This window comes from Corvus brachyrhynchos, unplaced genomic scaffold (genome assembly GCF_000691975.1).
Source record: "Corvus brachyrhynchos isolate BGI_N302 unplaced genomic scaffold, ASM69197v1 scaffold1275, whole genome shotgun sequence".
Lineage (NCBI taxonomy): Eukaryota > Metazoa > Chordata > Aves > Passeriformes > Corvidae > Corvus > Corvus brachyrhynchos.
In genome coordinates, this window is record NW_008238324.1 from 41,840 (window position 1) to 52,695 (window position 10,856).

Genomic DNA, 10,856 nt, shown 5'->3' on the forward strand with positions numbered 1-10,856 from the left:
TTCTGGCCACTTTCTGCAGAGCTGGGAGTAAAAAAAAAAAGAAGTTTGGAAGACGATAGAAAAAAACTGATGCAGTCAGTTGGCTGTTCTGGGAGTTCCAGGAACTAAGAGTGTAATCACAGAATCATGGAATTGCTAAAGTTGGAGAAGCCCTCTAAGATCATTGAGTCCAGCCATCAACCCAGGACCTGATGATAGGTTGTTCACCATTAACCATGTCCCCAAATGCCACATCTGCATGTTTTTTGAACATTTCCAGGGATGGTGACTCCACCGCTGGCCTGGGCAGCCCCTTCCAGTGCCTGACCACCCTTTCCACAAAGAGAATTTCCGAACATCCAACCTAAAGCTCCCCTGGCACAACTTGAGGCCATTTCCCCAGGTCCTGTCCCTTGTCACCCCACTCCTGTTAGGGCTTTGGAGAGAGCCAAGTACCAAGGCAGAGAAGCCCAGGCTGTGCCTGCACATGCCCAGCTACAAAATGTCATCTTTGCTCTTTTCTGCCCCCAATTAAGATGCATGTGTTAAAAGGCATGGGAGGTGTCATTAAGGACAAAGGCTGCCAGGAATCAAATCCATTTCTCTGTGACCTCCATGCTTATATAGAAACATGGGAGGGTCACACGGATGGAGAACACCAATGTGCCTCAGCTCGGTTCTGACATCAAGCTCAGATCCTTTAATCTGTAAATGATGTCTGGAATTTTGTGGGTTTGGATTAACACAGACACCCGGAGAACAATGTTCCTGATCCCAGCAGGAGAGGGCAACAGTCACCCACTGAGCACCTTCCTCAAATCTCAGCAGTGCTTTATGCCCCAAAGGCTCCAGTGCTTGCTGTAACCCAAATTATTTTTCCAGTTACAGTGAAAATCATCTTCCTGCTTGGAGTAAAATTCCAGAATCCAAAGCAGCCAAGTCCCCAGGCAGGGGGCTTGAAGGGACGGAATGGGACTTTTTGGATTCATTATAACCCAAAAATTACTGTAGAGTTGAAGCAGAGCTGACAATGCAGAGTGTGGGCTGACAGACTTTGCTTCTCTCCTCTCCACCAGCCTCATCCATGAAATTTAAACCCCTGAAAGGATCTGTATTCCAACAAAACAAGCCCGTTTCCTCTGCTGTAATGATTTCTCTGCTTTCTGCTGCCCTGGCCAGCAGCCAACAGCATTTGCAACCCCACAGCAGCTCAGGCCTCTGCCCTTAATTACTGTAATGTGGGTTAAGGCTGGAACAGCATAGGGCAGAGTAAAAATCTCTGAGAACATTTCCACTGGTAATTTTTACAACCATTTTCTTCTCCAAAACCCTTTAAGCCCTGAGTACAGCTTGGTGGAAACTAAACAACAGATTAAAGAGGCATTGAGGGAACCAGAGAATTGTTAAGGTTGGAAAAAAACAACAAGATTATCAAGTCCAGCCTTGGAGAGAACCCAAAGAGAGGGACAGGCAATTTTGGAGAGGTGTCACAAGAGACAACATTGAACCAACAGATGCAGACAGAGTTGTAGTCAATGGTTCTATGTCCAGTGAGGGGTGGTGTACCTCAGGGTCCTGCCTTGGACCAGTGCTCTTTGATACCTTATCAAGGACACGGTGAGGTTGAGCACACTCTTAGCCTGTTGGCACGTGACAGGAAGCTGAGCAGGACAAGTGATGCACCCAAAGGATGGGGCCATCCTGGAGGACCTGGACAAGCTCAAGAAGTGGGTCCATGGGAATCTCATGAGGTCCTGCACATGAGTTGGGAAAACCCCCAGTCTCAATCCATTCTGGGAATGAAGGGCTTGATAGCAGGACTTGGAGTGGAAGAAGGACAAGTGAGGGACAAGCTCATTTCTGGACTGATACTGAAGTTGCCCCAACCCATGTTCAGGACCTTGTATTTGGCTGCCTTGATCCTCCTGAGGTTCCCATGGACCCACTTCTGGAATTTGTCCAGGCCCCCTGAATTGCATCCTGTCTCCCAGGTGTGTCACCTGCACTGCTCAGCTCGGGGTTATCTGCCAGCATGCTGAGGGTGCCCTTGGCTCCACTGTCTTTGTCATTGACGGAGACATTAAAAAGCACTGGTCCCGCTATGGACCCTGAGGGACACCCCTTTGTCACTGAGCTCCATCTGAGCCCTTCACCACTATCCTGTATGTAGTACATCCAACCAGCTCCTTATCCCCTGAGCAGTCCATCCATGAAATTTGAATTATTCCAATTTAGAGAGAAGGATGTTTTGGCTTTGTTGTGCCCCTTTGCTCCTCAGGGTCACAGTGCAGGTCCGTGTGGGGCCATGACCCCATACCACACCCATGTCCCAGTTCCACTTCTCTCTGGGGTCGTGGAGCTCCAGCTGCTTCACCAAGCTCGGGGGGACCAGGAACTGGTCAGTTGGATGTACAGGGAGGAGGGCAGAAACCTTCTGCTCACCAGGTCTGCTCCTGAAGATTCTGTGGCCTCTGAGACACCCCTGCCCTGCAGGTCCAGCCCTGCCAGCTCAAGACTTGGGAGAGGCCAGGCCCAACACCAGAGGAACACACCCGTGTTCCACCTGCCCCGTCCTGCTTGTGGCCATCCTGGGGCTGGAAGGCGGGTCTGGTTGTCCCAATCCCAGGCTCATTCCCTGCTGTGCAGAGCCAGTTCCCACCCCGAGGTGAGAGACCTCTATATCTTTATTCCAGTTTGTGCACAGCAGGACCTGAGTGGTTCCCACAGACTTTGGCTCCCCCATTCATTGGAGCTTTACGTTATTTTTACATTTTAGCAAACAAAGGCCTCAACATTCACTGGCTACATGTTACAGAGTTCTCTAATTAATATTCTATCTTCTATTGGTTAAATGATTGTCTCCCTTCTCACACTAATTAGTCCACAGGCTCAGTCTTGTCCATCTTTGGAGTTGGTGGGATTCTGGAGCTGGTGGCCGTCAGTCAGTTGTCATGTTCCCCCCTGCCAAAATCACCTTTCATAGACTGAAGACCTCGGACTGGCCCCGTTTGTTCCTCCTTAGGCCCAGCCTCAACGGCCCTGAGAGCTGTGCAGCCCTCAGAGGGACCTGAACAGGTTGGGGAGATGGGCAGGGAAGAACCTTCTGAAGTTCAACAAGGGAAATGCAGGTCCTGCACCTGTGGAGGAACAACCCCAGGCACCAGCAGAGGCTGGGGGTGACCTGCGGGAGCAGCTCTGCGGGGAAGGACCTGGGGGTCCTGGAGACAATGAGCTGTCCCTGTGCCAGCAGAGGGTGTCAGGAAGAGCACTGCCAGAAGATGAGGGAGTGCTCCTGCCCCTCTGGTCAGGGAGGAAGGGCAGGAGGCACATCTGGAGTGCACATCTGCAGTGCTGTGTCCACTTCTGGACTCCTCAGCACAGTAGGGACAGGGAGCTCCTGGAGCGGGGCCAGTGGAGGCTGAGGAGATGAGGAAGGGCCTGGAGCATCTCCCTGCCCAGGAAAGGCTGAGGGAGCTGGGGCTGTTCAGCCTCAGGAGGAGACACAGCTGAGAAGGGCCCTCATCCCTGTCTGCCCCTGTCTGCAGGGAGGGCTTAGAGCAGGGACCAGGCTCTGCTTCAGGAGGCCTGGCGATGGGACAAGAGGAACAGGCAGGAACTGATGACCAGGAAATTCCAGCTGAACATAAGGCAGAACTTCTTTGCTGTACAGTGACCGAGCCCTGAACAGGTGGTCCAGAGAGGGTAATATCCTCAGTGGGGATATTTCAGACCCATCCAGACACAATCCTGTACCATGTGCTCTGGGATGGCCCTGCTAGAGCAGGGAGGTAGGACCAGACGAGCCACTGGGGTCCCTTCCAATCTCACCCATCCTGGGATTCTGTGACTGGAGGTGTCCAGGTCCACCAGTCCCATCTGGATCACCAAACACTGTTGTCCCGACCAGGGGCTCAGTCCCTGGTGTGGAGCAACAATTCACACACCAAGGCGATGGATTTCTAGGTCTTTATTTCTTTTTCCGTGGTGTCATGTGGTATTTCTTGTTCCGTGGTGTCATGTGGCTGCCCCCATGTCTCAGTTCCACTGTTCTCTGTTTGTGGAGCTCCAGCTGCTTCACCAAGCTCAGAATCAGGAGCTGTTCAGGATTCAGGGAGGAGGGCAGAGAACTTCTGCTCACCAGGTCCGCTCCTGGAGGTTCTGTAGTCTCCCAGACACCCCAGCCCTGCAGACCCAGCCCTGCCAGCCCAAGACCTGGGAGAGGCCAGGCTGGACAACACAGGAACCCACCCACATCCCTACCTGCCCCATCCTGCCTGAGGCTGTCACCCGGGACTGGAAGGCATGTCTGGTTCAGGGACAGCTCCAGGACCCCCAGCAGCACAGACAGTGCTTCTCGGGGCCTGCTGCCAGGCAAGGGAGGAATGTGCTGCCACAGGAAAACGCATCCAGTGCTTGGAAATACTTACCAAGGAAATTGTCGTAGGACCATTTCCGTAACAAGTTGATCTGCAAGGCCTTCTTGCACTGCTCCCGGGCAACTTTGTATGGCTTCAGATTTAGCAGGACCTGTTTTGCTCGTGGGGTCCTGCAAAGCAGGGACAGATTCTGCCCTCACTCCCTGGCTGGAATCCTGCCTGGCCCAGCTCCCGCTGCTCCTGTGTCCACATTCCCTTTGGTCCCACCACCCCTTTCAGCATGGGTACATGGGACACCAGGATCAGGGGCTATCCCAGGGCATGCCCATGGCAGGGGATGTCCAAGGGACAATATCCAGCCCAGGGTTCAGGGCTCCACTTCCTTGATCCCATCTGTTCAACCCTCCCTGGCCCTGCTAGGTGCTGCCACACTCTTACCTTGGCTGTGGTCTCCCCCCACGAGGGGACGGTGTCTTCTCCTCCTTTCTCTCTGGGGACAGAGCAGCAGCCACTCCTGCTACAGCAGCCACTCTCTCCTTCCTTAGCCTTTCAAATCCTCCAGGATAGGAGGCAGCAGCCTTCCTCAGACTCCTCTGCTCTGCCAGGGGTGGAAGCTGTTCCATGAATTAAAGGGAAGGCAGCTCAGACATTTTGGCAACAACAAGGGTCCCATCCCGCAGCCCATGACCCAAGGGACAGTTTGGATTCCTGCTCTCTCCCCCAGAGTTCTTGGCAGTGACCCTCTGCTTCCTGAAGAAGCCTGGACACCGTAGAGGTTCAGTTCAGAGAAAGATTCCTTGCAACATGGTACAGAATGATGAAGTTGTTCCCATGACTGAATGGAGGACCCAAAAGACATCCCAGAACAAACACATCCAAAGGGATCCTTTCAACAGCCTCCCTGCAGTGATGCAGGATGCAATCCTACATCCATGTCACACACCTGGACACGTCTGCCCTGCCTGGTGGGAGCTGCCAGCCCAGCTTTGGATGCTTCCATCCCCTCGGTGGCTCTGCCCTTCTTCCCAGAGTTCTCAATTGGAGGCAGCAAACTGCAAAGACACCACACAAGCATTTTGTCTGAGAAGAGTGGGAGCATCTTCTCCAGTGTGTTTTCCAGGCCTCTCCAAAACTCTGCTGCCTGCTTCCCATGCCGCAGGAACCAAGGCCTTGGGCACATGCCCATATCTGCTCTCCATAAGTACAAGCAGCATGGCCAAAGGCGACAGCTCCTTGCACCTGTCCAGAAGCACAGGATTACCCAAAGCCAGCTCCCAAACTCTCACCTCCCTCTCTGCACTCCACCATCAACCTTTTTCTTTTCTCTTCCCTTCACTTTCACGTCACATATCCGACTTGGAGAAAGACGCGGACGAAGAAGGAGGTGTTGGCTGGGAGGGTTCCCTGAAGAAGAAAAAGAGAAAGCTCCTCTCAGCTGCATCTCCAGAACATTTTGGACATGAGGGATCTCCCAGCCTTCCTGTCCCAGCCCAGTCCCCTTCCCTGAGGGCCATGTTGCTCCATGGTCCTGTCCCACTGCCTCCTTGGGTCCCCATTCAGAAAAAGAGGGGACCTGCTGGGACACTTTTCTGGCAGGAGACAGAATTCCCTTTGGCACAGAGGACGTCAGTTCCTAGGAGGGAACACACCTGGAGTTGTTCGGCGCTTGGTGTTGGTTTTGCTTGTGGTTCCACTGCCTAGTAGGGAAGCGCTTACAGGATGTGGCTGGGACTTCCCATCTGCCTGCACAAAGCTGCAAAGAAGGTGGTGACACCAGTTTGAGTAAGGGCAGCAGAGTCCATGGCAGCCTCTGGGAAGAAGTTGCTCCCAGGCATCCAGTTCTCCAAAGGAGACATAACACTGGAGCACAGGCAGAAGAGCCTCCCTCCACAGCACTCCTCTCAGCCAGGTCTGGGATCCCCCTTGTCAGAGACGCTTTCCAGGGAAAACAAACCCACAGTGACTGAGGACATCTCAGGCTCTGGGGCATGTTGGTTCTCACTCTTTCTCAAAGGAAAAGGAAGGAGCTGGTGGAGCTTCCATGGCCCCCAAGTGTGCCTCCAGGGTCATTCCCACAGAGGTGGGAAGATAAAGAAGGCCCTCTTCCCAGGGAATCCACCTGAAACACTCCCCAAAGAAGCCAGAATGGCCATGGACCTTACACAATTTCAATTCCACCTCCAAAATTAAATACATCCAAGGATTCCTCCCACATGGGAGAAGCCTGGACAAAAAGGTGTTGCTGGTTATCACCCCCCATGTACAGAAACAATTGCACTCACTGCGGCAACACAAGGACACCTCCAGGAGGAATCTGGGAAATGTCCTCTTCTGTGTGGTCTATGAATAATGGCTTCAGATTTGGGGACTGCAACAGGGACAGAGACATAACAGGATCCACAGGGAATTTACCTGCTGTTCACAAGGCACAAAACCCCTCTGCCACTGCCAGCCCCAGCTGCCCCTCCTCAACCCCCAGCCCCAGCCGTTTCTCTGCCACCCCGTGCCCCTACATCATCCCAAATCCATGAGCATCTCCACCGCCTTGGCTTTCTGGCATAACAAGGCCACACCAGCAGCATCTCCACAGGAGCCAAAGCCCAGGGCTAATTCCCTGGGAGCAGGAGGGCAGGCTCAGCTACCAGGACTGTGGAAAGCTACCCAAGGCCACGGCTGTGTCCCCAGGAGTTTGAGGGCACATGAAATACATGCAAGACTCACCTGGAGCAAACCCTCTGCCAGGTGCTCCGACTGAGCCACCTCTCGGATCAAGCCTTCAAAGAACCTCATGGCTACGTGGCTTCCCCGGCAGACCAGGACGCCAATGTCCTTGAACACAAAGTCGAAGTTCTGGCCACTGGCCAAGGCCCACACACAGATCTTTAAAGTGGCCTCAATGCACATCATGATGGTGGCCTTGGGCTTGTGCAGGCGCAAGGACACCTCAGCGCAGACCAACTCATTGGTTTTGGAGAGCCCTGTGGAGAAACCACCCGACGCAAAGTCACTCACTCAGCCCTTCTGTGTGGCCCCTCAAAAGTTCACCAACCCCCTCCCACCACAGTGACTCTTCACCCAGCAGCAAATGTCCTGCTTTTGTGCCATGAGCCCCTGTCCCTGCACCGCCAACTCAACCACCATGCTCCAGCCCCACAGAACCTCCCAGGTGGCTCTCCCCTGAGCAGGGGGCGGGGGGGCTTCACCCACATTCCACTGTCGAGGAGGGCAGCAGCCAGCACGCCCCGGCACCCAGAGAGCCCTGGAGAGGCTGCTGAAGGGACCCGTTAATGTCCAGGGGGAGTACGGGGCTGAAGGGCTCATCTTACCAGGCACGGGGCTGTTCCCACAGAGGAGCTTCTTCCCCACCAGCAACTGCTTTTTTAGATCAAACTCCAGACTGTCCACCATGAAGCCTTCCCCTTCTCCATGCCAGATGGGTCTTTTCATAATGTGTATGGTACCCAGGCCCATCAGCCCAACTCTCTGGAAACAAAAGCAGGCAGTTACAGGGCAGACAGGAGGGAAAGCTAAGGGTGATCTGTGGCCTTTCCAGCCCTGCAGCTCCAAGGCCTGAGATGGAGGCTGGTTCTCAGGAGAGCCAGGAAAGCTTTGGAGAAGAGCCTTTCACTCCAGATGGTTCCTCACTCCCTCATCTCCAGGAGCTGCAGGGTGCAAGACATGTGGGAGAAACTCCTGGAGCCTGGGAAGGCCCAAGGAGTGCAGGAGCACTGCCTGGGCATCCCTCCTTTCCAGCCATCCTGGGGAAGACTCCAAAGAGGAAACCCAATGCTCTCCGACTCAAGCACCACTTGACTTCTTGCCTGTGCTCACAGTGGGTCTCTGACCAAAATTCAGGGTCTGCCTGGGACACTTCTGCCCTCTAGGCTGGGTGAGGGCCAGGCAGGATGGGGAAGGATCGGGAAACCCCCATGGTCTGAGGGAGGACCACAAGGAAACCAGCCCCACCTTCTTCAGCAGCAGGTCTTGGCGATAGCATTCAGACACACAATCCCAAACTTTAGTGATTTCTGTCGGAAGACGAGAAAGGGCCATGTTGAAGTTATGAAGTTCATCATCCCCCCCTCACCTTCCTAGTGGCAGATCCCCTTCTCCAAAGGGACCTTCTCCCTCGGCAAAGCCACTAACACATTCCCACCCCAGGGAGAGGAGGATGCTGGGACCTCAGGGGATCTCAAGGCCTTACCATCTTTGTGGAAGTACACAAGGTCCGGAGACAGCGCGAGGAGGAAGCTAGGGTAAACCTCTGTCGTGGCTGCGGCTCCTCCTGCCCGACTTCTTCCTCTCCTCCTGTCCATCCCACCACGGCCCCAGGACGGGGGGACCTGTTGGTACAGTGGGGCACCACAGCTGGGCTGGTCTCTGGCTCTCAGGGAAGTGGGTGTTACGGTTCCATGGAAGCAGAACGCCCCATTGTGACCTCACATGCATCACCGAGGGGTGCAGAGCCACACACAGACACGCCCCTGCCCCCAGGCTTCACCCTACAGTGCTAGGAGGCTGTACTTATCATTTTGAGGGGCTGGCCCACCCAGCCACTGCCCTTCCCGACAAGTCTCCCACAACCGCTGGTGAAGCACATGGGAAAATCAGATGGAAATCAATTCAGAATGATTTACACGGACACTGGGAATTGCTGTGTTACAAGTTAGAAATTTGGCAGAAAACAAACCTAGTGTCCCAGCTGGTCCTGAGGGATCAGAGGGGCTGCAGGCAGCAGGGCTGAATTCCTGATAGGAGCCAGTTCCACCTGGCAGGTGTGGTCACATCCAGTGGGAACTTTCACAAACACAGATTCACCAACAGTGCAGTTTACTGGAGCAGCGGGTTACAGACTCTTGTTAGACTGAGAGTGATAAATGCACTGACCTGCAAAAGCTGCACAAGACAAATGTTCCCAGGAATTCTTTGATGCAGCTGGAGACACAAATCTTTGATAAGGGGTGTCCCCGCTTTGGGGAGGAGGGAGGAGCAGCCAATTTATCTGTAAATGAGGGATATCAAGAGTCATAACGAGAGAGATTACAAAGGCTCTGGGTCTTGGCAAGGGCAGAACAGAACGTGACACCTGAGCATCACTCCCTCTTCCACCTGGCAGATTCCAAGGATAGGCCTCTGCCTGATAACCCATCATCCCCTCAGCAGGCGATCACACCCAGGTACTCCCATCACCACATATCCCATGGAAATCCCTTAGGTTGTGGCCCTCATTCCTACACAGGCACGGAGCTGCAGCACAGGAGACCTCTAAGGCACTGGTGTTTGCAGGGTCAGGAGATGACTGGCTTTGGTCATCAGTAAGTTTCCATCATGGCCAGAATCAAAGTTATCTGAAACATCTGGAAATTGTTTTCAAAACTCCAGCACCAATGGTGTCGTTGTTCCCCACCTTGGACAGGCAGCTGCTGTTCCTGTTGCACTCAGGAGTTCCTGGTACGGTCAGGGGATACTTCACCTTATCAGGTGCTTATCAGGAGCTCCCATAGAGCAGGGGGAGGAGGATGTACCACAATAGGTTATTGCAAAAACAGCCACAGGGCTGATGTTGGATGCACAAATAGTCCATGAAGTGTAGTTCTGGTGGGGTTCACCCAGAGCAGGGTTCACTGAATGTGACACACAGGGTAACTGATCCCAGTTAACTGGCTAAGTGATTACCAGTTATGGGGATCCCAGTTACCCTGTACCAGATCCATTCCTATGCTGGGCATAAAGAAAACAAACCTGCAGCACAGTCCCAGAGAGCTCCAACAATGCCATCGCCATCATAGATTCATTTCCTGTGTCAAAAAACTCGACGTGGCTTTACCCAGGAATTTACCCAGGGGTATCCCTTCTGGGAAGGGGAAAGGGGACTACCCAAGGACATCCCTTCTGGGCAGGATGAAGGGGACAACCCCATCAAATTGTCCCTCCAAATTCCAGGTTGAACTCTCATCCCCTAGGTAGGTACAAAATTGGGGTACATTTCATACCTTATCAACCACGACCATGCTAAGTGCTGTGGGTGGGATTGTGGTCAAACCTCCTGTTCTCTGTGGTCCCAGTGTATGGAATATTCCTTGGTAGGGATTGTTGGGTATCAAGCAGAAAAACGAGACCATGCCCTGCTCCACGTTCCTCTCAATGCCACAGCAACACAAACTGCAGGACTGCACTCGCATTCTGTATCTGCACCACAGGCCCTGTCACATTTGAAGCTTTGCATTTTCTTCCCTGTTTCATGCTTCCAGCACTGGGGAGGCCCTACCTCGAGTACTGTGGTTGTTTTGGGCCCCTTGCTACAAGACAAACCTCGAGGCAATGGAAGGTTGTGGAAAATTGCCCATCCTGTTGTGTGGGCACAGAACTGCTGTGAGGTGGGGGAGAACTGATGGAGCTGTTCCGAGCCATCTCTGAGGTGGGATAACCCAGGCTCTTGAGGCACCCTTGGAATGGATGAGAGTGAAAGGACATTGAATGATTGGTGTTTATATACATATA

General features: G+C 53.5%; 1 protein-coding gene across 2 annotated transcripts; it reads right to left on the reverse strand.

Annotated features, from left to right (window-relative positions):
• Positions 1–3,931: 3,931 nt before the first annotated feature.
• Positions 3,932–9,756, reverse strand: LOC108446758. Of its 2 annotated transcripts, XM_017734343.1 has the most exons (12): positions 9,243–9,756; positions 8,560–9,152; positions 8,322–8,383; positions 7,682–7,838; positions 7,077–7,333; positions 6,638–6,723; positions 6,005–6,108; positions 5,642–5,759; positions 5,299–5,407; positions 4,794–4,969; positions 4,407–4,525; positions 3,932–4,075 (listed from the first exon to the last, which is right to left on the reverse strand). In XM_017734343.1, exons 2-12 carry the CDS (start codon positions 8,669–8,671, stop codon positions 3,939–3,941), a joined length of 1,437 nt encoding a protein of 478 aa, XP_017589832.1. In that variant the 5' UTR covers positions 8,672–9,152; positions 9,243–9,756; the 3' UTR covers positions 3,932–3,938. The 2 variants fall into 2 exon arrangements, with proteins under 2 accessions (XP_017589832.1, XP_017589831.1); XM_017734342.1 differs by having other exon boundaries at positions 8,560–9,756.
• Between the last annotated feature and the right edge of the window lie 1,100 nt (positions 9,757–10,856).

Coding starts and splice junctions, on each gene's coding strand:
- LOC108446758 (XM_017734343.1), bottom strand. CDS start 8,671: ATGGACAGGAGGAGAGGAAGAAGTCGGGCAGGAGGAGCCGCAGCCACG. Junction 6,724..7,076: donor TGGCAGAGGGTTTGCTCCAG/GTGAGTCTTGCA, acceptor TCCCTGTTGCAG/TCCCCAAATCTGAAGCCATT. Junction 6,109..6,637: donor GGTGTCCTTGTGTTGCCGCA/GTGAGTGCAATT, acceptor CCTTCTTTGCAG/CTTTGTGCAGGCAGATGGGA.